Source organism: Mercurialis annua, linkage group LG7, assembly GCF_937616625.2.
Source record: "Mercurialis annua linkage group LG7, ddMerAnnu1.2, whole genome shotgun sequence".
In the NCBI taxonomy this organism is placed as follows: Eukaryota; Viridiplantae; Streptophyta; class Magnoliopsida; order Malpighiales; family Euphorbiaceae; genus Mercurialis; species Mercurialis annua.
Window position 1 is genome coordinate 6,426,048 of NC_065576.1, and position 27,753 is coordinate 6,453,800.

At 30.6% G+C, this 27,753-nt stretch overlaps 2 protein-coding genes and 1 long non-coding RNA gene across 3 annotated transcripts; 2 read left to right on the forward strand and 1 right to left on the reverse strand.

The window, feature by feature from the left end:
* Window positions 1-4,336: 4,336 nt before the first annotated feature.
* Window positions 4,337-8,739, reverse strand: LOC126655094 (probable hexokinase-like 2 protein). Its single transcript, XM_050349094.2, has 9 exons — window positions 8,305-8,739; window positions 7,921-8,071; window positions 7,051-7,233; window positions 6,590-6,664; window positions 6,019-6,174; window positions 5,537-5,635; window positions 5,159-5,289; window positions 4,995-5,076; window positions 4,337-4,888 (listed from the first exon to the last, which is right to left on the reverse strand). The coding sequence occupies exons 1-9, from the start codon at window positions 8,577-8,579 to the stop codon at window positions 4,565-4,567; spliced, it is 1,476 nt and encodes a 491-aa protein (XP_050205051.1). The 5' UTR covers window positions 8,580-8,739; the 3' UTR covers window positions 4,337-4,564.
* A 7,336-nt stretch (window positions 8,740-16,075) lies between these two features.
* Window positions 16,076-17,890, forward strand: LOC126656695 (uncharacterized). Its single transcript, XM_050351302.1, has one exon. The coding sequence runs from the start codon at window positions 16,076-16,078 to the stop codon at window positions 17,888-17,890; it is 1,815 nt and encodes a 604-aa protein (XP_050207259.1).
* Window positions 17,891-21,276: 3,386 nt separating this feature from the next.
* Window positions 21,277-23,110, forward strand: LOC130014799 (uncharacterized). The gene is made up of 3 exons (XR_008789536.1): window positions 21,277-21,479; window positions 21,696-21,775; window positions 22,732-23,110. It is a non-coding gene; the product is annotated as an uncharacterized LOC130014799 (long non-coding RNA).
* The last annotated feature ends 4,643 nt before the right edge of the window (window positions 23,111-27,753 follow it).

Sequence of the window (27,753 nt, forward strand, 5' to 3'; positions counted from 1 at the left end):
TTGAAATTGCATTACTATATCCCGATCAATGCCTTCCCCACAAAAAATGGCCATTGCTATATCCATATGTGACTTTTAAGGGCATGGATTGGCAGGCTTATCATTTTCAATAGATTAATTGAAAATTATTTCAATAAATAGAAAGAAATGAGTTAACAACTTTGTCACAATAAGATTGTTGTTCATTTAACCCTTAGATTTAGTATAATTCATATTTATATTCTTTTTATTTCAAAATCAAATAATCTTTTATTTTCACTAACATTTTAATTTTTTTTGATTTTTTTTATTAGTCAATAGATTTAATTGATAAAATTATAATTATAATTTAGTCTTTAAATTTAAATTTAAATTTATTTTTAATATAAATATAAATTATATTTTAATGAGATCTATTGACATAATGCGTTTAATTATTTTTTAATATTTTTAATATTATGATTCTAAAAACAATAACTTTTTAGCTTTAAAAGTAAGAAAATTAAAAAAAATTAATAAATAGAAAAAGACAAAGAAAATAATAAAAAAAATAAATAGAAAAAGACTTAATCATTTAATTATACTACCTTTCGACTTTTTTCATTTAAATTTCAAACTTTTACAATTGTCAATTATTACCTCAATTTTCAATTTTTAATTTCAATTATACCTATTTTTTATATTAGAGTTTTTACACTTGAAAAAGTTTAAACATGTCTCTCATATTTGACATATAGTTTTAATTTTTAGTACTTTTTTAAAATATTAAAAACTTATTTGAACTACGTGTTAAATATGAAAGGATATTTGAACTTTTTAGAATAAAAAGGTTCCGGATTTTGAAAGTTAGAATATAAATAAAAAATTTAAAAATTTAAAATGTTTTTAAATGATTAGGGAGAAAAAATGTGAGGATGAGAAAGATGTATATTTATATTTTATTTAATGAAAATGGCATCACAAGCAATGGAAAATTCTTATCTTGTTCAATAAAAATTCGTAAATTTTGTTCAATCAAATGTTAAAAAAATAAAAAGAAAGAAAAGAGAGAAAATTAAATAAATTTTTTAAATGTTTGATTGGATAAGTTTATAGATTTTTCATGGATTATATAAGTCTAAATAAGATTTTTCCGCCGAACTATGTACATTAAAACATCGTAAACTTAAAAAAAATATGTCAATTATATTTTATTTGAATAGTCAAAACCGAATATATTGAAATCACTTATAAATTTGAGTTAGACCTACTTATAAATTCAATTAATTATATAATTAAATAACTAATCATATGAATTAAACCAAGTTGATTAAGCTACTCTAACTATCTATAGGATAGCCACAAACTATACTGCTGATATTATTACTGCATGCATGATAAATAACAACAATAAATTATTTTGAAGTTTTATTTTGTTAGACAATGACAACTTCTAGAGAAATATAATTGTTTATCAACGTATCTTAGCTTAATTAATTACTATATCTTAAACATCGTTATCTTTTTCAGGATGGCATAATAATACTATAATATCTAGTCACTAATCCAAACGTTATAGCTAAGCGTCGTTGTTCGCTATCGTAGGTGTTAGTTTCTACAAACCTATTCAAAGGATCATGTAATATATACTATCTAATTATATTAGGGGTATGAAAACAGGTTCACAGGTCGAGTTCGTTCCGTTCCGTGTCGTGTCAATTTATTTTGTTGACATAAATAAGATCAACACGAATATGATGTATTTAATAATCATACTAACACAAACACGACACAAAAATTAAACAAATTTTACACGTTAATTTGTATAGCTCATTTAATCTGACGGATCGATTATTAATTATAACAATAAAATTCATTTAACTTATTTATCATAAATGAATTTTATCTATATATTAAAATAGATCGAAAATAAATAATACAATCACAACATATTTAACATTTTTATTGATAACGAGTTAGGCATGTTGACTTGAATTGTGTTAAAAACGAGTTAAATAGGTTCACGTGCCAATTCCGACACAACATGTTTTAAACTATACATAAATTAATTGACTTATTTATAGTACAAACATGTTTAACTTCAATCACAATTTATACTAAACAAAATCGAATTTGTGTGTTATAATTCATTTTGACAATATTACTATTCATATAAATTGTCAATAACTTCTGTTTTCAAGTTGTCCCGACTATACGCTCATTAGATTTAATTTGAATAAACCTTTTAAATACTAAATTAAATATCTATTTTGCAAGCTAATCAATAAATTATATATATTAACCTCATGACGTAAATGAGTTGATAAAGTGCTCTTTTAACTTAAGTGAGATCGTGGGACCGTGCTCATGTATGCATCCATTTAAAATTTGGACTAGAATTTGCCTCCTGCAACTATACGGTTCGTATGAGAATTAGTTTGATTGTAAAAGGCTGAAAGATGCCGTTTCATAATTGAGACGTATTTAAAAAACTTCATACACTCTGTAAAAAAAAATTATATATTTTGAGATCACATTCTAACTATTGGAATGTGGGGCCGGGGTGACGAATTAGGAGCAAAGACACTCCCTCAGAAATGAACCCTAGTGCTAAGGACATGCCAAAATAGTCAAAAAAAAAGAAGAAGAAGAAGATGGTGGTCCTTGTAATGGTATTGTGGGGGACCAAAAAAGCCCTATCCTTTTCTAAACTTGGCCCGACTCAGATGTGGGCTTTTTAATTGGATCTTGTCTTTATCTTTGTAAACTGAAAGAAACCGCTGCTTCCACCGCTATATTATTTATTTTTCATCTACCCAATTGGATGCTCGAATTTTGTATATATTTGTCGGAAGAATCAAGCTACAAGATGAGCCATCGCTTTACTAATCCTTAATTATCGATCTGTTTTTTGTTTTTGTTTGTTTAATTTAGTAACCACATAAGACCGATCAATTCAAATGGATTGATTATAAATCAGAGTTCAATCCGGTCTCCTTTTTAAATCGAATTTTATGTTTCGAGAAAACCGGAAAAAAGAACAAGAACTATCAAATCGGTTAATCCCGAAAGCTGTTCGGTTTTCTGTTTATTAGTTAGACTCTGATTAATTTATTAAGTTCTAGATCTATTGTAGAAATATATTTATTTTTTGTTTAAGCAGTTGAATCAATGGTCACACATATAGTTTTTAAAAATCATTATATGTATGGTGATGTATATATTTATAAGTTAAATGTTTGAAATATAGGAATAAGTGTTTTAAAAATCAAAACGGTGGTCAGACTAATCAAGACAATATTTTAATTTAACCAGTTCACCCGCCGATTGAGCGGTTGAGTGGAATTATACATAAAAATAAATGTTGGAAGTTCAACTGCTGGTTTAACAAGTTCAATCACCTATATAGTTGCCAGTTTAATCTGATTTAACCAATACAATATGATTGGATATGATTTGCATTTTATAAGATCAATTGAACCGTAAGCACTTTAGGAATGCAATCAACCCTTTTCATATAGTTGGATACATTTACGTGTTGCACATTTTTTATTTTTATAAAGTTAATTTTCATGTTTTATTTATTTAATCTTTCTATAACTTTTTTTCTTTTAAAGCAATGCAATTTTTGGCTTTTGGTATCATAAAAGACACTAAATTATCTACTTTTTCTTAGTTGGATTTGCTTTGATGTGAGCAATTTGTAAAGAACAAGACAAGCTCTCAGCAATTTCGTTTGTTTTGTAGCTTGTATCTCAAGTCTTTTTCACTGTGTTTTTGCTTGATAATGCAGTGTTTGTCAATTTGTCGCTGGTCCTGAGGTTCATCAATGTCATACTGATACATATATATGTTGAGCTTGTGATACTGCATTGATTTTACCTTTTGCATACTCAGAATCATGCTCTACTAAACTCAGCTTTTCTATGACAATTTCACTTGGCCCTTGTTTGTTTTGTATCCTTTTACCCTACATTTGGTCTCCTATCATTTATTTGATGTTTGTCTTTTTAGTATTGAGGAATGAGAGTTAGATCCTTTAACAAATTTGAATTTCTAATAATATCCTCAATGTACTACTATACATAATAGAGCTATTTAATGGGCCGCTTACCCATTGGGCCCGCATAGGCCCAGTTAGATTAAACTGAATTTAAATTCTTAATTTTTATGATTTAAGTGTGATCTTGTAGTTGTCCACCTTTAGCTATAGGCAGCTTCGTCCATATTCGAGTCAGACTCGAAACACAAATAAGAGGTTATGTCTAGTTAATGGCAGAACCACATTAAGATTTCCTAATTTTTTAGGAGAAAAAGTTTATAATGAAGTCAAGACATTCAAAAACCGGTTACCATTTACATGTCATTTAGTCCGTACTAGAAAAAAATATCCCGATTTCATTAATGAATCTTATTCAAATGTGTCTAAATCGGGTACAACACATAGTAATTTTTTATGACACCACTCGAACTCGAAACCTTGTAGTGGATCTAAAATTGAGTTATATCCAATTTATATAATCTGCTACATTTAGTTGTAATAAAATCCATTAAAATCAAATCCAGAAGTAACATGCAAGAAATGTATTCTATGTAAACCCTAGAACTAGGAATCAGGATTATGTGTTTGGCAAGCGGCTAGAAAAAGGGCACCAGCTCCAGAACCACCATGAGAAGGCTCAATTAATACATTGTCTGAATGCTCATTCCCAAGAATCTCCCAAACACTGCTATGTAGATAGTTTCTAAAGACTCTATAATGTTCATAAAGTCCTCCTTCTACACTTACTACACTTTTCTTGTTTTCGACTCTTCCGAGTTTCTTTATTATTCCGACAATTCCGGCCCCAGCGAGACGGGCTCCACGTTCCGCTACTATGTCACAAACCTCGGCGACAACAGCCCTCGCGGCTAGTGTTGGATCTGCTATCTAAGATGCAACAAAGTACAATGAGCTCAGGGCTGGTCCGCCCTTGATCGCGACGAATATTGATATGGTGACTGATATAGCATTAAGATTAATTAAGAAATGTTACCCCAAAAATTTCTTGTAGCTTTTCACCAACTATTCCACGATCGTCTGATGCATCTTGATGCATTGCAGCCATATCAGGTGAACTGTTGATGAACCAATATTTAATTGAAATTGGTTAATAAATTAATTTGATTAATTTTAGAATAATTTGAGTTGGCTTCATACCTGAGTAGGAATGGAATAGCCAGTTTTGTAGGAACATGATCTCCAAATAATGATGTTTCTTTAGCTATTTTTAGTAACACTCTTCTCACTATTTCTCCCAAGTATGTTGCTGAAATCATCTTCTCAAATATCTGATTTAAAAAAAGAAAAATTTAAAAGATGAGTATAACAACATCGACTCACTAAATTAGACCGACTTATATGTGTTGACACGTATAATCCGTTTATTTTTGTGTCGTGTTCATATTGGCATGCTTAATAAATTAATGAGTCGTGTTTGTATTGATCCTAATCGTGTCACCGGAATAGATTGATACGATATAAACACAACCCGCTAGCCGGTATTAACATTCTTAGAAAATACTGTTGTTGCCTCACCTTGGTACCAGGATTTGAGCTTTCTGAATCCAAAGTAGCATCAAATTCAGTAATTGGAAGTTCAGCACAATTGAAGTTTCCCCATTCCATACTTATTGCCTACATAAAATTGTGTACATTTTTTGAATAATTAATAAAATTTCATCTCTATAGTTGCATTTGTGGGGTTAAATTTTATTTCAGTTACCAAACTGCAATGTTGAAATAGTCAATTAAAAGTAAATATTCGTTTTGAAATAAACATATAGTTTTATAATCTTAGATTAAAAAATATGGCGAGTATTCGATTTCCATTGTTCACGTAAATAAAAATTCACCGAATATTATCTAGTGATATATATACCATTGGTAAAATTAAAATTTAGTTACTAAAATGTAAGAATTTAAAAGTCACATCCGTTTTTTAAAATCATTATAGTTTGGTAACCGAAACAGAATATACCCCTGCATTTGTAAGTTCAATTAATAGGAAATTGGAATACCATTTCCCCTGAAAGAGGTGAAGGGCCATGCCATTTTGAAATTGCTTGGACTGGTTCTACATAAGCAGCATTTGTGGTTGATGCTAAAGTTACTGCAGCCACTGTATCTTTATTGTAATATCTTCCTCCACCTAAATTTCCTACTGTTTCATCAACCTGATTATAATTATAAAGAATCAGAAACTAATTTTTTAAAGGGCTAATGTCACCATTTAGCACAACCTTTAGCGGTTTTTTTTCGATTTAAGCCCAACCTTCAAAACGTTTCAAATAATAACACAATCTTTCATTATGTGTCATATATTAGCATAAATATCTAAAACGACGTCGTTTTGGTTGTCCGTACGAACAAAAACGACGTCATTTTAACAAAAAAACAAAATGTAAAATGCATATCGGGCTATGAAATGAAAAAGTTGGGTAAATGGATGAGACGTTTTAAAGATTGTGTTTAAATCGAAAAAAAAAACACTAAACGTGGTGCTATTTGATGAGATTAACCCTATTATAAATCATTAATCAACAAAGACTCAAATCAAAATAATAATAGATCTAATTTGTTTAGGCTTACCATTGCAAAAACTTGCATGTTTAGGCCTTGTTTCTCTATAGCTCCATTAATATCATTCAGTAATGCTTTTCCAACCTGATTCATATCATTATTTGTTAATTTCATTATATTGAATTCCATTTTAAAATCAGTTGATATTAAGTGGAGAATCTCAACCGGCATATAAATACATAAATTAACTTAGTTAGTTCGATTAATTAGAAAATTTCAAACTGAAAACTGAATCGAATCAAATCAAATTAACTAAACTTTTCATAAACTTATCAACCATAGCCAAACCGAGTTTAAATTTCAATTTAATTTGATCGGTTATATCCGAAGGGGAATAGCGCACACCTCTCTAGCTAATTAATTTAACTTGATTAGTATTTAAAGTCAAGATTATGGGATTTTAAATTTAAACTCGGTCACCAAAATAAAATAAATTAAATATTCGAGAGAGACTGAGAAGCAAACTGAACTGTATCATCAGCTGAGAAAGTTTTCCATTGAATAGCAGAGCCGGAGGTGGATGCAATTTGGTCGACTGGATATGAGACTGTAACACCCAATTTTTTCATTCTTTCTGATCCATCATTTGCAATATCCCCAGGATTTGCTGCAACAAATTTAGCTAACTCCACCGCAACATAATCAAATAATTCCTAAACAATATATCAAAATTTTAATTTATCTCAAAAATTTATCTCAAGTACTGATATTTTATTTTTATTTCAAAAATTTATTTATTTGAAAGTGCTTGTACAAACGATGGATCAAATCAAGTAAATTTTAAAGATCATATTTTATATATCTGATGATGAGTTACAATTGCTGATAATTGAATGGCAATAGGTATAAAAAAGCTCTTCAAATTATTCATAAAGATCATGTAAGTCCTTTTAATATAGTTTCGGCTACTTAAGCCTTCAATATTTTAAATGTGCAAATAAACCTCCGCGGTCAAAAAAAAATCACAGAAGTGCTCTCTCCAAAAAGAGTTTTTTTTTTTGCACCACTTAAAAAAATTAAGAGCTTTAATAGCCAAAAAGAGCTGAAAAGACTTATGTGCTCTTTCTAAATAATATGAAGGATTTTTTATACCTTTGGCTTAAATAAATATATTTTGCAAAATAATAATAATGACAATTGTTCTAAAACTGCTTTTAGATTGTGGATCTGTTTTGGACTTATTGAGTTGCTGTTCCAGGCCCAATAAGAATATGCAATTTCAAGTTTCTAAAATTGGAATTCTTGATTTTGTTTACCTAATAAATAATAACAAGTGGATGAATAATACAATTTCATAGCTACAAAATCACATTAATTAATACAATTACTCTAATTCATACCTGAGAAGTAGCAAGCAACAAATTGGAGGGTATAGAAATCTCTTCCCTATGTAAATCAGTAATAGGCTCATCCTTTCCACCAAGTCTAGCACACAAAATCAAAAAATTGTTCCCCCTCAAATTTAATCCGTAGTATTGCCCTTTTTCGTCCCTGACATCAAAATAATCGCCACCAAATTGTTAAAGTACATAAATTATCACATTTTAATAATTTTTTTTTTGATAAATGTTAATTTTATTAGCACATCCACGAAGCCGTGGTTGGATAAGAAGGGCCAATCATCAAAATCACAGATCAAATTTGGTTACGGAAAAAAATCCGAACTCCTAAAAACATTATTACAAGCAATTTTTTCGACGGTAAACAAAGTGATAAGATAGTACCCATTAGGCAGTGAAGTAGCGTACGACACAAGCATGTCAAGAGTAGTATTTTCCCCGGCAGCAAGAGATGTCTCCATATCAGATGCTAATGCATTAGCCACCTTTAAAAGCTTAGCGACCGGAGTCGCGCATTCTCTTGCAAACTTACGAACAATACGCTGCGTTTTCTTCAATTGCTTCTCTTTTTTTCTTTTGTATTGAGTTATAGTTGCAACCGCCACCACCAGTACGGCTGTTGCCACCGCGGCCACCGTCACGACCACCTCCTTTCTCATAGATTCTTGAATTTTCTGTGTTGATTAATTAGTGATCATAGGTTTAGTAGAAGAAGTTTCTTGATTTGGATTTGTGGTTAATTGTGATTATTTTGGGAAAGAGAGATCAAGAATAACAAGTATCCGATACTCATGCATGCATAGAGGAACGAGTAACACGGAACAAGGCTAAATGCTATCATTGCTGTTTCTAAAATTGGTGAGTTAAATATTTTTTTTAAATATTAATTATCAAAGATTCAAAATTCAATATTATTGAATTTAAGAATGTTATATGATCTCACATCAAAAAAGAAGAAGAATTAATATTTGATCACGTATTTCTTATTTTTATTAAAAAAACATAAATAAAGTGGTATTTTTTTATTTTTTTCTTCAATTTATGTACTTTTTATTAGAAAAGGTGATAAACAAAATAATGCGATAACTAAACAAAATATGAGGTAGTGTGTGAAGATTTTAATTTTTTTTTCTTAGAAAAGGTAAATGCCAAATCGAGCCAAGACACTATAAGTGTGAACAGTGTCAGTATCAAATTGGGACGATGTCGTAATTGTTATAAATAATACTCCCTCCGTCCCACTCTAATTGACAAAATAACCAAATTACAATAAACAATACAAACTAATAAATGACATAGATAGTTACTTCTATACCCCTCTATTGATAATGGAGCTAATTAAAGCTATTAGAATATTAGTTAAATTCTCATTAAATATTCACCATTTTCCCATAAAAAGTTTAAATTTAAATGAGGGTAAAAATGGAAAGTTAAAGGGAAAAATTATAGTTATTGTTGGCTAAAGGTTACCCCTATTTTTGATATAACATAAACTTTAAAGAAGTAAGGCTAATGTTGAGTATTCAGTGGAATTTGAGTAAATGCAGAACCAGGCTCAAGCTAATTCTGGAAGCAGAAGAATAGTCAAAGATCAAGAAAGAACAAAGTATGAACAAGTCTGGATCATCAAGCACAATGGGCCTCAAGGATTTATAGATTTATCTGTAAAGGTAAATGGGCTAAATAAAGTCATTAAAATTCTGAAGCTCTAGAAAATGTTTTTGATTCCCTTTTTGATCAAAACGGTTTTAAAGATTGTGACATTATCAAAATGTCCTTTTCAGTCACATGCACACACAAAGAATAAAAACATTCCTTTGTTTTCTAGTGTAACGGTTTTTTCACAAGCAATCATTTTCTCTTTCCTATTGCTTCTAGAAACTGGATAGGTGGCAAATCTTTAAAGGAATCTTTGTAAATATCTGAGGGATTTTTAGAGAAAAGGTTTTCTATAAATAGACCATCTTCCTCACCTTTATCTTCAAGCAAGATTTCTGAGTAAACAATCTTTTCAAAGCTTTTCAATGGAGGTTTTAATGTTTTGCTAAAAGATGCTTTTTACTCTTCGGTTTTAAATCTGAGCTTCATTATTTAATGCTTTACTTAACTCGGTTTACTTAATAGGTTGATTTGTATTCAACGAGTTATTTTGCATAAACAGTTTTGGTTAAAGGTTTTTGTAAACACCTAGGTGATAAGTTTTCTGGATCTTGGTAAAACCAGTGGTTGGGAAATCAGACTAGAACGGGTAGTGTTTAGCTCTGTATTTCAAGGCTGTTGTTTCTTTCCCGTAAAAGAAACTGGATAGTGAAAATCCCAAGAGGTATTCCTTAGGGAGTGGATGTATGCAGTTGCAGAACCACTATAAAAATTCAGTGTTCTTCGTTTACTGCTTATCTGTTTATTTCCAGTTTAGCTTTAATCATATTTGCATTAGCTTTCGAATATTTTTATAAGCTATTTTTACTAAAGTTTTTAATTCTCAATTCACCCCCCCTCTTGAGAAGCCATCTGGACCAACAATTGGTATCAGAGCAGGCTCTGCTTGCTTCTTGCTATTTTAGCATTCTCAGAGTTGATTAATGGCTACTCATGGTGGATCTTACCTAAGTGCTTCTGGGCTACCAGAAGGAAATTCCATTACTAGACCTCCTCTATTCAATGGATCTAATTATGATTATTGGAAAAACAGAATGAAAAGTTTCATTCAGTCACAGGACATTGAATGCTGGAAAAGCATCTTATATGGAGTCACTCCTCCAATCAAGGTCAATGCTGATGGAACAGAAGTAAGAAAAGATGAAACTGAGTTTACTGAAGCTGATTGGAGAGTGGTACAGACTAATGCAAAAGTTATTACTATGATTCATTGTGCTCTTGACATCAGTGAATACAATCGTGTTAGAAACTGTGTCACTGCTAAACATGTATGGGAAAAACTACAGGTTACCTATGAAGGAACCGACCAAGTAAGGGAAACTAAGATCAATCTTCTTCAACGTGATTATGAGCTTTTCCAAATGAAATCTGATGAAGGTATGTCTGAGTTTAGCTCCAGATTCTCTAACATCATCAATGGTCTCAAAAGTTTGGGAGAAAACTTTACTGATGAACAGCTGGTGAAAAAGATATTAAGATCTCTGACTGAGAAATGGGAAAGCAAGACCACAGCAATCATTGAAGCTAAAAATCTGAAAAACTACAGCTTTGATGAACTCATGGGCTCTCTCATGACACATGAAATGGTGAAATACAAGGGAAAGGAGATAGCTCAGGAAAGAAGGAAGAAAGCTGATCTGGCTCTGAAAATTGAATCTGAAAGTGATGATCAAATCAGCTCAGATGAAGAAATAGCCCTGATGACCAAGAGATTCACAAAGATGTATCGCAAGGGAGACAAACGATACAGAAACAACATGAAGAAATTCATTAAAGGAAAAGTTGACTTGGAAGGAGCTGATGGCTTATGTTTCGGGTGTAACAAACCTGGACATTTCAAAGCTGATTGTCCAAAACTGAAAAGATCAACAAGATTTGAAAAACCAAAGAAGGGTCTAGCAGCTTGGAGTGATTCTGATGACTCAGATAATGGAAATGAAGATAAACCAGAAGAGAAAGCTAATCTCTGTTTAATGGCAATTGAAACCGGAGATAACAGTGGTCAAACTGATGCATATGAGGCTGATTCATCTGACAATGAGGTAGAAAATCTAAAACATTTATCTTATGATGAATTACTTCATAACTGTAATGATATCTTTATGGCTTATAAGATTGTCTCAAAGAAGTATGTCAAACTGAAAGCTAAAACTAAAAATGTCATTTCTGAAGCTAATGTCAAAATTTCTCAAACCAATGAAACTGAAAAAGAAAACAAAATGCAAAAGGATTTTGACTTAATGACTGAAAAGATTCAGAAAGCTGAAACTGAGGTTTCATTCCTAAAGAAGGAACTTGAAACTTCAAACAACCTTAGAATCAATCTTTTGCAACAGAATGATGCTATGCAAAAGAAGATTGATCTTCTCATTCAAGATCTCACAAAATTCACTAAGGGAAAAGCTAATCTGAACATGCTTTTGGGAAATCAACGTCCCTATGGAGATACTAGCGGTATTGGTTTTGAAGGTTTTACCAAACCAAAGAAAATGGAATCATTCCTAAAAAATATTCCCACAAAAGTCAAAACCATAACCAAAAGGACCTTCATTCCTTACATGTCTCATGCTACCTGTTTTTACTGCAATATCAAAGGTCATGTTTCGAAGTTTTGTAAAGCTAAACAGAAAATATTTCAGACTAAACTTATCTGGGTTGTCAAAGGAACTAAACCTGAGAAAGTCACTAACCCAGAAGGACCCAAATCAGTTTGGGTACCTAAACATGCTTGATTTGTTACAGGTTTGCCTAAGGAGCAAGGATGATCAAAATTGGCATATGGATAGTGCTTGCTCAAGGCACATGACTGGTGACAAGTCAAAATTCACCAGTATCAAACTAAAGGATAGAGGAACAGTCTGCTTTGGTGATGACAATAAAGCTAAAATTATCGGAATTGGAGCTATTGGCAAATATCCATCTATTGAAGGTGTCTCTTTAGTGGATGGACTGAAGTACAATCTTTTAAGTGTAAGTCAGCTCTGTGATAAGCAAAACAGAGTCATCTTTGAACCAACTCACTGTGAGGTACAGGATCTTCACAATAATAAAACTCTCTTCTTTGGTAAGAGATTTGAAAATGTGTATCTGGTTGATTTCAATGACTCTCCCATCCCTGATATTTGTCTTGCATCTCTTATGGATGAAAGTTGGCTTTGGCATAAAAGATTAGGACATGCTAGTATGCATCTCATTTCTAAACTCTCTAAAAAGGAGCTGGTTCGTGGTTTGCCTAAACTGAACTATGAGAAAAATGATGTTTGTGATGCTTGCTTAAAAGGTAAACATGCTAGATCTTCTTTTAAATCCTCTGGTCATATTGCAACTACTAATTGTTTAGAGCTGCTGCATCTTGATTTATTTGGACCAATTACCCCTTCTAGCTTAGGAGGAAAATTCTATGCCCTTGTTGTTGTTGATGATCACTCCAGGTACTCATGGACATTATTTCTAACTCATAAAGATGAAGTATTTGAGAGATTCGAAGTTCTGTGTAAAAAGCTCCAAAATCAAAAAGGACTCAAAATCATCTACATTAGAAGTGATCATGGAAAGGAATTTGAAAATAAGAAATTTGAGGATTTCTGCAACTCCCAAGGCATATCTCATAACTACTCTGCTCCCAGAACTCCTCAGCAAAATGGAGTTGTTGAAAGAAAGAATAGGTCTTTGCAAGAAATGGCTCGAACAATGATTAGTGAAGCTAATCTACCAAAGTATTTCTGGGCTGAAGCTGTGAGTACTGCATGCTACATCCAGAACAGAGCCTTAGTAAGGTCTACCTTGAAAAAGACCCCATATGAACTGTAGAGAGGAAGAAAACCCAATGTAAGTTACTTCAGAATTTTTGGCTGTAATTGTTATGTTCTTAATAACAATAAAACTCATCTTGCAAAATTTGATGCTAAATCTGATGAAGCTATTTTTATGGGTTACTCTGAGCACAGCAAGGCTTATAGGGTTTTTAATAAACGATCTCTTCTTATTGAAGAATCCATGCATGTAGTCTTTAAAGAAACTAACAATCCTCTACCCAGTAGAGATTTGTCTGGAGATGAACTCTTTACAGGTAACAGCAACAACTCAGAAGAGAATCAGCAGCAAAATATCCTGGATGAACAGAATGTAAATCAGGAACAAATTGAAACTGAAGAAACAGAGAACCAGACTAATGAGCAGTCTGATCAAGCTAATTTGCAGAACGAAGCTGTCTCTAACAGCAATGAGGATCTGCCAAGAGAATGGAGATATCACAAGTATCACTCTCAAGAAAATCTTCTTACTAGTCCTTCTCACAAAATGATGACTAGGAGTGAGCTAAAAAAGATGATTGCCAATGTAGCTCACATAGCCTATGTCTCAAAAGTAGAGCCAAAAGGAATAGAAGAAGGGCTAAAAGATGAAAACTGGCTTCTAGCTATGCAAGAGGAGCTAAATCAGTTTGAGAGAAATGAAGTGTGGAATCTTGTGCCTCGACCAAGGAACAAAACCATTATTGGAACTAAGTGGGTGTTCAGAAACAAACTTGATGATCAAGGCAATGTTGTCAGAAATAAAGCAAGACTTGTGGCTAAAGGTTATAATCAAGCTGAAGGCATTGACTATGATGAAACATTTGCTCCAGTTGCAAGGCTTGAATCTATAAGAATGCTTTGTGCATATGCTAGCTACATGAATTTCAAACTACAGCAAATGGATGTAAAAAGTGCCTTCCTAAATGGTTATCTAAATGAAGAGGTATTTGTGGAACAACCTCAAGGTTTTGAAAGCTATGAGTTTCCTGATCATGTGTTCAAACTAAAGAAGGCTCTGTATGGGCTAAAACAAGCTCCTAGAGCATGGTATGAAAGATTAAGCAACTTCATGCTTAAAAATGGTTTTTCCAGAGGGAGAGTTGATAAAACATTATTCATCAAGAAGCAACTCAGAGATATTCTCATTGTACAAATTTATGTGGATGACATAGTTTTTGGATCCACCAAAACTAGCTTGTGCAAAGAATTTTCTGACATGATGAAAAATGAGTTTGAGATGAGCATGATGGGAGAACTCAACTTCTTTCTGGGTCTGCAAATCAAGCAATGCAAGGATGGTATCTTCATCACTCAGTCTAAATATGTCAAAGAACTTCTCAAAAAGTTCAAAATGACTGAAGCAAAAGCTACAAAAATTCCAATGAGTGCCACCTTCAAAGTTGAGAAAGATGAAAAAGGTAAATCAGTTGACTGCAAACTTTATAGAGGTATGATCGGTTCATTACTTTATTTAACTGCTAGTCGACCTGATATTCATTTCAGTGTTTGTGTGTGTGCTAGATTTCAAGCTGATCCTAAAGAGTCTCATATTATTGCTGTTAAAAGAATTCTTAGATATCTTCTAGGTACTCAAGAACTTGGTCTTTGGTATCCAAGAGATATCTCGTTTGATCTTGTGGGATATAGTGATGCTGATTTTGCAGGAAGCAAAACAGACAGGAAAAGTACTTCAGGAGCATGTCAATTCCTAGGTCATGCATTAATTTCTTGGTTCAGCAAAAAGCAAACCTCTGTGGCTCTATCCACAGCTGAAGCTGAATATATAACTGCTGGAAGCTGTGTTGCTCAAATAATCTGGATGAAACAAGAGCTAGAAGATTACAACCTGAGGTACACCAAGATTCCCATTATGTGTGATAACACCAGTGCTATCAATTTGACAAAAAATCCTGTCATGCATTCTAGAACTAAGCATATTGAAATCAGACATCATTTCATTCGTGATCATGTTCAAGCTAATGACATTGAGCTAATTTTTGTTCCAACTGAAAAACAGCTTGCTGATATCTTCACTAAACCCTTAAATGAAGAAACTTTTTGCAGGATTCGTAGAGAGATAGGGCTTATGATCCTAGAAAGTTGATTGCTCATGCATCTGCATTTTTTTCTGCTCAAAATAATATCTTTCCTGTTTTTGGGTTTTAAATGCATTTTCAGTTTTTATTTGATTTCTTCTAATAATCAATCTGTGCTACTTCTCTTTTCTGAATTATTTTTATCTTGCATCTTTATGATCTTATCTTTAATAGTTATTGTATTAAACAAAAAAAAAGGTGCATTTAAAAAAAAAAAAGGGATCAGTTTTGTCATTTGAGCTCAAATAGCAGAAATTTGAAAATAAATTATCATAAGCTATCTTTTCAAATTTCGAAGAATGCTGGTAAAAAGGATAAAACTGTTTCTAACGGATCTTTAGCTTCTAGACTTCTCTTTAAAACGGTAATATGTCCTTGCCTCTTATCTCTGCCACGTGGAAAAGATCTCCCTTTATTGAGAATATCCTTGATAACACGTAATCTCCACAGGATCAGCTCTTCAAAATTCAAAAAGAAACCACCTTTGGTTTCTTCTTTAAAAAGAAAATCACTTGACTGATTTATTTCTATCGTTCAAATCCCTTAGAGTTACTCCTCAACACATCGGTCTCACTTGATTCTTGCATCTTCTCTCAACCGTCTGCAATGGTTATTAAAGGAAGGAAAAGGGCTGCTGTCATTGAGTCTGATGGGTCTACCTCAAAGACTCCCACTTCGAAAAAGGCAAAAACTGAAGGAGCTAGTTCAGTCAAAAGCAAAAGTTTGAAGGAAGAAGGAGGAATGGCTGTTAACACTCTGATCCGGCCAAAGTTTATAGATTGGAAATTTTTTGGGAAAAAGGACATGCCTTTTAGAGAATGGTTCGAAGTTCAAGGATGGTTAAGCTTTCTAAAGATCAAAGAGGTGATGTATGTTCTGTTGGTGAAAGAATTCTTCTCTACACTCTCTGTAGGAAAAGAAGACTGCTTTAAGGTGACTCTTAAAGGTAAAAGCTTTATCATTACTCTTGATGTTCTTTCAGAAGCTTTTGGAATACCAAACAGAGGAGCTAAAATAGCTAAGAAGAGTGAGATCAAGAAAGCTTCAGACTTTCAGGAGGATCAATTTAAAAAGGAAATCTGTGAAGGAAAAAGAGCTGGACTTTTAGATGTTTCTTCAGCATCTCTGAGTACAAACTTTCGGGTATTACACAAGTTCATTACTGCTTTTATTGCCCCAAAGTCAGGTTCTCTTGATTATGTGAGTAGTATTGAGCTGTGTTTGATGTGGCACATTGTTAAGAAAAGGAAGTTCAACCTGTGTTACTTGATCATGAACTTGCTAACCAACTCTTCAAAATCTAAAGGTATGCCCTATGCTATGTTGTTAACTGTGTTGTTTGATCATATTGGTGTAAACTTGTCAAAGGCAGTCTCTACTGCTTTGAAGGAGTCAGATGTGATAGGTCAAGGCTTTGTGTCAAAAACAAAGAAATTTAAGGAGTCCAAAGAAATTGAAACAACTCAGTTTGTGGATGATGAAGAGCTGGCAAGTGGTGAAGATAAGACTCAGGAAAAGGAAAAATCAGAAGAGGCATCTGAGAAAGAGGTTAGCTCTGAGGAGAAGGAGGACTCAGAAGAAGAAGCAGAATCCTCAGAAAAAGAGATTTTTGAATCTGCAAAAAGAAAAGATTTGGCTTTGGAGGTTTCTGACTCTATCAATTCAGAGAAGACTGACTCAGAAGACTTGGAGACTCTGCAAGAAGCTCTTCAAAAGAAAAGGAATCAAGGCTTCCAGATCAAGGCCACTAGTACTCGAATTCCAAAGCTTCCTATCCGAAGAAAAATTGTGTTAACCAAGCATGGTGTTCCAAAAGAAACTGCTCACAGGAAGAAGGATTCAAAAACTCCCTCACAGGAGCTTCCAAGTTACAACATTAATGACATTGTGGAAACTGGGAAAAATACAGAGGAAGAGAACATTGAAACAAAGAAGGACATTGAGCAGACAACTTTGGGGGACAAAACAAAAGGGGAGACTAGCAAAGCTAAGAAGACTGTTGAAGCTGCTTCCACTGAGGCTAATGTGGACACATCTGAAGCTAAAACTCGAGCTCTTCTAGCTGACAAATTTCAGATGTTTGATAGAGCTGCAAGAGAAAGCTTGGATTTATGGCTTACTGAGATGAAAAAGGAGTTTCTGAACTTGATGATTCCAACTGCTCCTATCTCTGCCTTATCTCCATTGAAGCAAGTTGAGAAGGAATCAATAGGTACTGATGTTGTGAGAAGTATCTCTGGAGCTGATCCAGAAACTACTGAGCCTTTGAACATTGATTCTCCTATCTCAAAAGCTGTTCAGTCCAGCATTCCCCCTTCTGTTTCTAAAAGAGCCACCCGTTCATCCACCAAGTTTGAAACCGCAAAGATCTCACCTGGTGAAATAGGTTCCAAGGACAAACCTGCTGTTTTAGAAGATTAATCTAGCTGTTTCTAGATTTTTAGCACTTTTTTATTTTTCCTTAGAACTATGCTCTTTATGTTTTGCTTAGATAGCTTATGCTTCATTTTATTTTCCTATCCATGCTATTTTGTTTATTCCCCTTACTCTTTTTGATGTCTGACAAAAAGGGGGAGTAAATACTTGTGCTTTTCTTTCTTGCTCTTATATATATGAATGCCATTTGCTTGCAGAATTTTCTACATTATCTTTTCAGTATGGCTGTTTCTGCTATAAGTCTTACATATTCTAACTGATCTCATCCACTGTTTGCTTCTATCAAGATAATTTGATTAAGAGTCTTCGTGCAGTTGCTTTTTAGAAAGAAGTTAAAGAAACTCTTGAAAATTAGTTTGGCACAAATTCAGGGGGAGCTAATTTGAGCAGAAATCAAACTAGTTTTTGAAAATCTGCATCTCATTCATTCATACTGTGATTTACTTCTTGTCTCTTAAATCATTCTACTTGTTCAAAGTTTTGTCATTATCAAAAAGGGGGAGATTGTTGGCTAAAGGTTACCCCTATTTTTGATATAACATAAACTTTAAAGAAGTAAGGCTAATGTTGAGTATTCAGTGGAATTTGAGTAAATGCAGAACCAGGCTCAAGCTAATTCTGGAAGCAGAAGAATAGTCAAAGATCAAGAAAGAACAAAGTATGAACAAGTCTGGATCATCAAGCACAATGGGCCTCAAGGATTTATAGATTTATCTGTAAAGGTAAATGGGCTAAATAAAGTCATTAAAATTCTGAAGCTCTAGAAAATGTTTTTGATTCCCTTTTTGATCAAAACGGTTTTAAAGATTGTGACATCATCAAAATGTCCTTTTCAGTCACATGCACACACAAAGAATAAAAACATTCCTTTGTTTTCTGGTGTAACGGTTTTTTCACAAGCAATCATTTTCTCTTTCCTATTGCTTCTAGAAACTGGATAGGTGGCAAATCTTTAAAGGAATCTTTGTAAATATCTGAGGGATTTTTAGAGAAAAGGTTTTCTATAAATAGACCATCTTCCTCACCTTTCTCTTCAAGCAAGATTTCTGAGTAAACAATCTTTTCAAAGCTTTTCAATGGAGGTTTTAATGTTTTGCTAAAAGATGCTTTTTACTCTTCGGTTTTAAATCTGAGCTTCATTATTTAATGCTTTACTTAACTCGGTTTACTTAATAGGTTGATTTGTATTCAACGAGTTATTTTGCATAAACAGTTTTGGTTAAAGGTTTTTGTAAACACCTAGGTGATAAGTTTACTGGGTTTAAGTTTTCTGGATCTTGGTAAAACCAGTGGTTGGGAAATCAGACTAGAACGGGTAGTGTTTAGCTCTGTATTTCAAGGCTGTTGTTTCTTGCCCGTAAAAGAAACTGGATAGTGAAAATCCCAAGAGGTATTCCTTGGGGAGTGGATGAATGCAGTTGCAGAACCACTATAAAAATTCAGTGTTCTTCGTTTACTGCTTATCTGTTTATTTCCAGTTTAGCTTTAATCATATTTGCATTAGCTTTCGAATATTTTTATAAGCTATTTTTACTAAAGTTTTTAATTTTCAATTCACCCCCCCCTCTTGAGAAGCCATCTGGACCAACAGTTATGTTAGTTTTGTCAATTAGAATGGGACACCAAAAACTCCATATTTTGTCAATTAGAGTGGGACGGAGGGAGTAGGAATTATAGCATGACATTATATTACTCCCTCTGTCCCACAAAAATAGGCCATTTGGATAAACACGGAAATTAAGAAAAAAATAGTTAGATTAGTTAAAATTAGCTTATTTATGTACTTTTCCATTTGTAGCCTTTAATAATTTTTTAAATAAATAAATAATATATTTATGACTAATTTTTGTATTGCTGTATTTTGCATTGATATTAAAAATTGACATTTACTCCACATTGAATCATAGAGAAATTAATTAAGTTGAAGATAACAATGTATATTTATTAGGGGTAACTAAGATCTTTAGTTTTAAAATTACTAACCAAAAATAGAAGGTGGCCTATAATTTGAAACGTCAAAATAGAAAGGTGTCAAAATAGAAAGGTGGCCTATTTTGTGGGACGGAATGAGTATTTTTGAAATATATATAGCTTGACATTGTATTATTTTTGAAATATAAATTGAGATTAAATAATAATAAGTAACTAGAATAGTAATTAATAGATCCATCAATGCAGTTTCACAAAAACTGGAAATTGAAGTTTTATTTATTTACTCATGTAATATAAATTAAATAACACGTTTGACCTTACATCACATTTTTGTATTCTCTCATCATTTCTTTTTATAAACATTCTTTCATCATTTTAGTTAATACTCCCTCTGTCCCACTCTAATTGACAAAATAACTATATTTCAATAACCAAGACAAGTTAACAAATGACATAAAAAATTATTTATATACCCTTCTATTGATAATGGAGCTAATTAATGCTATTAGTATATATTGGTCAAATTTTCATTAAATACTCACCATTTTCCATAAAAGACATGGTTTTAAATGAGGGTAAAAATGGAAAATTAAAAAATAAAATTATAGTTATGTTAGTTTTGTCAATTAGAATGGGACACCAAAAACTCCATATTTTGTCAATTAGAGTGGGACGGAGGGAGTATAAAACAAACGTGTATTCATAAAAGGATTGCACCCATCACCTTTTAATTTCATTATGTGAAAATTTCTAATTCGATGCCCAAAAACTGGTAAATTAATTAATGCAAAGGTATTCTAGAAATTATTTGATTCTTTTAAAAGTACCCAAAAGTGAATAAAATTTGACTTAAGTAATAATTTGTTCCTTCAACTTATAAGTAATGAATAATTAATATATAAAATAATTTTATGAAAAAATTAGTTATGATTTTGGTGATTATAGTCCATTAACTCCATTTTAATAAATTAGCTTATTAGTTGAAAGAGCAATTTGCCAATTGAAAGACAATTAGTTTACAAGTTGAGAAGATAAATTGTCAAAATGAAATTAATTGTCTATAATATTCAAGTCAGACTGATTTATCCACAAAATTTATTTATATAGTAAGTGTCCATTGTTTTTAAGTTGAGAAAAAAAATTGTTACTTAAGTCAATAAAGAATAAAGTTTAGTGCAAGAGGATCTTTAGAGTAAAATAGTCATAAAATATATGCAAAATCTATTTTAAAATTCTCGTATTTTTTCCCTAAAAGTTGTTTTTTTATTTGGTTTTTATATTTCTGAAAACAGTTTTATAAATTTTTATGTTGACAAAAGTGTGAATATGTGGTACACTCTCAGAGATCAAGTAAACTGCTATTGAAAGTACACAAATTAAGTAATTAAAGAAATAAAAAAGACTTCATACTGTTTTAAAAGTGCATAGTTTATATTTATACTACAATCATTTATATTAGTTTTGTTCTTCATATTAATAGTGTTGTTAATGTAGTTTCAGGCTTTGCAGGTGCACCCAAAACAAAATAAAGGTTTGTTTTCTCATTTATTTTTATACTTACTCGCTCTTTATTCTGTTTTGAATGAAGCAGATCAATTTACAGAAACCATCGCAAAGAACCAGAACAACAACAAGAAGAAAGGTATGACTAAATAGCCTAAAAGTGAAATGATCAGCAATAGTAATAATCAGATTGTTGTTTACAAACAGAAAAACTTAAAGTTTTTAAAAATTCATTTGGTAGATCGTCTTCTCAGAGATACTTTTAAGTATCAATTTATCTTTGTTTTGATTCATAGCAGTATTAATTTAGTGATAATTAACGATTTTTTTTTTCACCATCTGGATGGACTCATAGTGATAACCCTACTGAGGATCCTCTTTGTTCTAGGTCGGGGAAATCAAAGAATTCAAACAAGAAATTGATGAACTGAAAAGGTGAAAGAAAAAAATCAAATATATTTCTCTATAGTTTTTATACTTATCATTTTATTTTTATTTAATTAATTTGTTTATTCTACCTAATCAAATTAGCAATTAATTGTGTGTTTCTGTTTTTGATGTACAAAGCAATTTTTATTCTTTTAGTTTCCTTTTTTTTTCCTATCTGGATTCTTGATACTTTTTTCCATTGATTTTTAGGATATTTAATTTTTTACTATTTTCAAGTTCAACACTCCTATTCTCTATGTCAGTATCCTTGATTCTCTGATTTCTTAAAGGTATAATGTTTTTTAATCAATAATGGCTGCATCAAATCATGACTATAACATACACTTATTTGTCAATTGATATGTAGAAATTGTTTTCCGTTTTATTTAAAATTCGATTAATCAATTTCTGTTAGGTGCATTATATCAATTCTTAACTGCTCTTACTTTACATTTTTATTGTTTTTGAATGGTCCTTGATGTTCAAAGTTGTTTAATTTGAGATCCAAGAGCTAAAGTCCAATTATATTTTGCTCTGGTCAAACTTTGATAAAGGGTGGTATGTTTTTATTTTGAGGTTTTTTTAGCCTTTCTTTGTTTAATTTGATTCTTTTGGTGTTTAATCTCTCGCTTATGGAAATGATGATAATTGCTTTGGTCTGTTCATTTATATTTTTATGAGATTCTTTTACTTTGTTGTTTTGACTGATCCATGTTTAACTTTCAGCCGTTTAAGTTATATGCTAAGACCATGTTGTCAATTTTTCTGTTTTTTTTTAAATGTTTTTTTTCTTTTCGCTATGTTTTGTAGCTGTAGGCTATAGTTTGATGATATTAGATTTTGAAATGTCTCATTTGTCATTGATATCATAATTTGAAATATAGACACTTTCGGTTCACTACTTATTAATTACAGTATTTCATTTCATGTATAGGACTATTAATTTTGTAATTTGTGGGCAGATGGAACTGAAGCTTTCTGAAATAAAATACAAGATTGGAAGAGGTAGACACATGAAAATACTTTACATTGGACTGTATCTTACTGAAAAAAAAATAAAAACTGGATATGGATATAGTGAAGCTTGAACATCTAATACCTGTGTTGGAGTATCCAAATCAAATTAACCGTAACTGGACAATGGATGAAATTTCGTTATGTGCAAGTGTGAACTTGCATGGTCTCGGTTCCTAATTAATTAGTAGCTGAAAGTTCAATAATTAGTTGAAATATTTTGGAAATTATTTGTTTTTGTAGCCTTTTTGGGGTTTTTTTTTTAATAATTGTTAGAAATTGACAAGTGTTTTCTTACTAAAATGTCTTCCTGTTAGGCTTGATTTACATTGTTGGTCAAATATTTTTATTCATTTATAACAAAAAAAATCATTTAGGCTTACTAATCTAAAAAATTATCTATAAATGATTATACTCCTAAATTATTTTCATTACATAATTTGAGTGCAAATTTTACACTAAGATAGTACAATTTTTAAAATCTAATATGGTTGACATTATTTTTTTATTTTTTTAAAATTATTTTTATATTTTTTATACAGTAGTGGATCATTGATCACTTTGTTTATTGACTTATTATTTTAATAATTTTTATTAAACTAACATAAAGAATTTAATAATTAATATTCATATTTGGAATTTTATGTATTTAACGTTATTACTTTTTATCTAACAAATTTAACATAATTCAAAATATTTAACGGTTATATAACGGTAAGGAAACTTAACGGTAAGGAAACTTAACGGTAATAAAACGGTTCTCTTTTTTACTATATATACTCACTTTACTATTTCTCTCCACTACACAATTTATTTCATTTTTTTTATATAAATTTTATATAGTCTTTAGAAACAATATGAAATTGTTATTAGTTTTAAATATTATAATTATTATTTTAATGTTAATTACTATGTTTAATATGTCATTAAAAGAATTCTATTTCTTATTAGTTTTTTTTGTATTTACTATTCTACCTTTATTAGTTATTGCAATATTTATAGATTACGTATTATAAATATAAAATATAATAATATATTTTTATTTTTATTACTCCCTCCATTCCATATTGTTTGACGTTTTAGTGTTGGATACGCAAATTAAGGAAGCAATTAATAGACTAGAAATTTCCTAAACTACCCTTAAGCCCATACGTTGTTTGCATTTGTTGTTTCTCTTTTGTTGCTCTCTCTGCAACAATTTTGCCAAAATCAAAACCAGTGAAAAGCAATCAAAACCAGTAAAAACGAATAGATTAAAACCAGCATTTTTTTGGATTCAAGTGCATCTGTTCAAAGCAGCCCAGATCTGAGCTGTTCTTCCTTGAAGAACAGCCCAGAGCTGTTCTTCTTTGAAGAACAGCCGCCATGGGCTGTTCTTCCTTAGAAAGAACAGTCCATGGAGGTTGTTCTTCCTCCTTAGGAAGAACAGCTGACCTGTTCTTCCTCCTTAGAAAGAACAGTCCACGGCGGCTGTTCTTCCTAAGGAGGAAAAACAGCCTAGCCGAGCTGTTCTTCCTTGAGAAGAACAGCCACCGTCGGAAAATTTTTCCGGCGGTCGGTTGGTGGTGGCTTTTTTTAAAAAAATCTAAAAGATATTTTGTTTCGGTTTAAAATCGAAGGATATATAATTTTTTTTAATTAGATTTAAATTTTAAATAATATAAAATTAAATTAAATTGATTTTACTGAGTAAAAGTGGGAAAATATGGTCCGATTTAAAATTAATTTTCTATTTAAAAATTAATTTTTAAATTTTTTTAATGATATTTTTAATTGATTTATATTTAATGTGAAATTTATTAACTTTTGAAATTTTAGGGAAGATGGTTTTATTGTTGAAATTTTAATGTTAGGTACTATTTAAAATATTTGTTGAAATATAAAGTATTGATTTGAACTTTTTCCTGTGAAAAGATGTCAATTTAATACCTTAAGGGTGCAATTGAAAGACGAAAGGTGAAAATTTGGGTAAAATTGAAGATTTTACAACGTGAGGGTGCAAACGAATTGGGGCTAAAAGGTGAGGTTTTTTTCCAGAGGATAAGCCTAAAAATAATATGAGTTAAACATTTGCGGCAGCGGAATGTATTTTAACTGCAATTAACACTTTTATTAAAACTATTTGTGTTTTCAATATTCGGAAAGTGGTAAATGATCACTATAGCATTTGAGTTACCTTTAAATGAAAAAATTAGTTTCGTCCGAAGCAACGCGAGGGTTTTGTACTAGTACAAAGTAAAGATATAGTATAAAATACAAAAAGCTTAGATAAAGTCTAAAATATATCCGAAAAATACACATACAAATGTAAAATTAGTGGTGTTAAACTTAGTAAATTACATGTAAATCACATTATTTTATTAGGTTTCAGGGATCCTAATTTCCGACGATTTTCAAAGAAAAGGAATTTGGTAACTATTTTCTATTCGGTTTGATATTTCTAGTTATATTTGTATTAAAATTGGATGTAGTTTTTTTTTACGATTAAAATCGAATAAAAAAATCAATCTTATAATTTTGAATCTAACCGAATTGAAGTTGTCTATTCAATTTGATTAATCGGGTTTGATTCGGTTTTGCACAAAATTATCTGCTAAGGCTACTCATCAAGCTTCACAAAGCTTGTTTTCTACTAAGATCATTTATGAGCTTCACCAAGTCTTCAGCCATGGAAAAAATAATAAACAAAATTAACTTTATACTAATCTTTAAAATATTATTGTTTTAATGTCTTTGTCCATTACAACACTTTTCATATTTGATAAAACTTCTTCTCAAAAGACGAGCAAAGAAAACGAAATTAAAAAAAATATGTAATGTTGACATTAACAATAAAAAATAAATAAAATAATTTAAAATTTAGAGTTGATAGCACCATTTTAGATCAAGGTTTAATCTTGAAAAAGAACTTATTTTTTGATTTTTGTTGTTTATGGTTTAAATTTTAAAATCATCAATTTTAATTACTTTTTAATTTTCAACTTCAATTATGACTATTATTTAAATTAGAGTGAAAAAAATTGATTATGTCCTTCATTTTACTTCATAATGTTCCAATTTATTTTTTTACCATCACAATTTTCAAGAATGAAGTAATATAAAAAATTTATTTGAACATTTTTATTTTAATTTAAACAAATGGTTACAGTTAAAACTGAAAATTAAATATGAGTTAAAATTGAAAATTTTAAACGTTTTGAGTTATAAGCAAAAAATTTCAAAAAATGAGATATTTTTCAATAATTAAATCTTAAATTAAATATATACTTTTATCTAATAATTTGCGAGTATATATAATAATTAAATATATCTCATTACGTAGAATGACCCCATGCTGAGCTATTTACAACATAGAAAACTATGCAAGTACACATGTGTACAGTCGGCCCTCTGATAATTAATATACATGGTGGATCAAAAATTTATTAATTATTAGAATTATTAATTTATTGAATTTATATAGAAAAATTTTAAAAATTAAAAATTATATTTTAAAGCATTTGCACTCATAGACCTAATATTAATATTATATTATAAAAAAGACCAACTAATTAATATATTTTTACAATCACTCAATTTAAAAGAAATAATATTATATTCATTTTCATAAATCCCAAATTAATAAAATAATAAAATAATTATCAAAAAATTGTATTTATAAAGTAAAATAACTTCTAATATCTTTTTGTATCAGGGTTGCTTCATATTCTCTTACTTGCTCATCTAATAACTTTCTTTAAAATTTTCTCAAATGAATAAGAAAGTCATAATTTGATGGTATTTCAGCTTCCACCTTACGAATCAAGGTTTGTGTTGACCCAAATAAATCACCAATTGTTGTATTTTTTAAGTGTTGAGCAACATTTTTATGTCCCACATATAAATTAAATAATTTATTATATTTATATATAATATATTTTTTTAAAACAATCTCTCTAATAATTAATATACATATAAAATATGTTTTAAATTTTATTAATTATTAAACAATAGAATTATTAATTATCCGACGTGGAACGAAGTTGGTTTCCTCAATTTTCTATTAATTATTAGAATTATTAATTTATAGAATATTAATTATCAGAGGGTCGACTGTACATGGGTTTGCAAATTTATTGGATAATGGATGGTACATGTGAGAGTTCTAGATGCAAAATTACAGCACCGACACAATATTTATTTGATTGAACATTCAGGTCAAAAAATCACATCTGAATCCGAGAGAATTTTGTGGAATTTTTGTTAGAAATATTCATGGAAGGAACCCTTGTTGAAAAAGAAAATCAGGATTCATTTAACTTTAACCAAACCTCCAACAATACTAATTTTACATATTCTATATTTTTAAATTTGAATTATAGTCATTTTTTTATTTTATTTAAATTGTAAATTTTCACTCTTGGGGAGACGTTTTACAAGGTGTCTGTCCCTTGGAGAGACGTCTTCCGAGGACGTTCCTTAATTTTATTTTAAAATAATAAAAGGACAAGGAGGTAAAAAAAGGCGGTATCTAATAATATAGGGGCAATATTTAGTAATACCTTTTTTTTAAGATAACCGTTGATAGTTTGGTTCAATGTTTTATAATTTATTTTTACAAAAATAAATTAAATAAAAAATGAAAAATCCACTTCATTAAAATAAAATATTTTCATTTTTTTAGTCTTATTTTTTTATTATAAATTAGTCTGTAATTACAAAAATCATAAGGATTTAAGTCTTATTTATCTAATACTTTGAAAATTTTAGATGTTATAAAAATATTTTTGTTACTATAAATGTTTTCTTTAAATGTGAACTGAATTTATTATAAAAAATAATTTTAGATGCTGCATTTTTTTATTAATTGAAGTCTTTATACTTTTTATTTGTTGCTTGGATATAAATAGATAAAAATATGAAATTCAAAATATATTATCAATTTCATCGCAGTGGAACATATATTGATTGATTTTTACTTTTAATTATGC

Excerpts from the sequence above, each read along its gene's own strand:
- LOC126655094 (XM_050349094.2), bottom strand. The coding sequence starts at position 8,579 with ATGAGAAAGGAGGTGGTCGTGACGGTGGCCGCGGTGGCAACAGCCGTA. Across the intron at positions 5,636-6,018 it reads CACCTCTTTCAGGGGAAATG|GCAATAAGTATGGAATGGGG; the intron begins GTATTCCAATTT and ends AATTTTATGTAG. Across the intron at positions 5,077-5,158 it reads GCTATTCCATTCCTACTCAG|TTCACCTGATATGGCTGCAA; the intron begins GTATGAAGCCAA and ends GTTCATCAACAG.
- LOC126656695 (XM_050351302.1), top strand. The coding sequence starts at position 16,076 with ATGGTTATTAAAGGAAGGAAAAGGGCTGCTGTCATTGAGTCTGATGGG.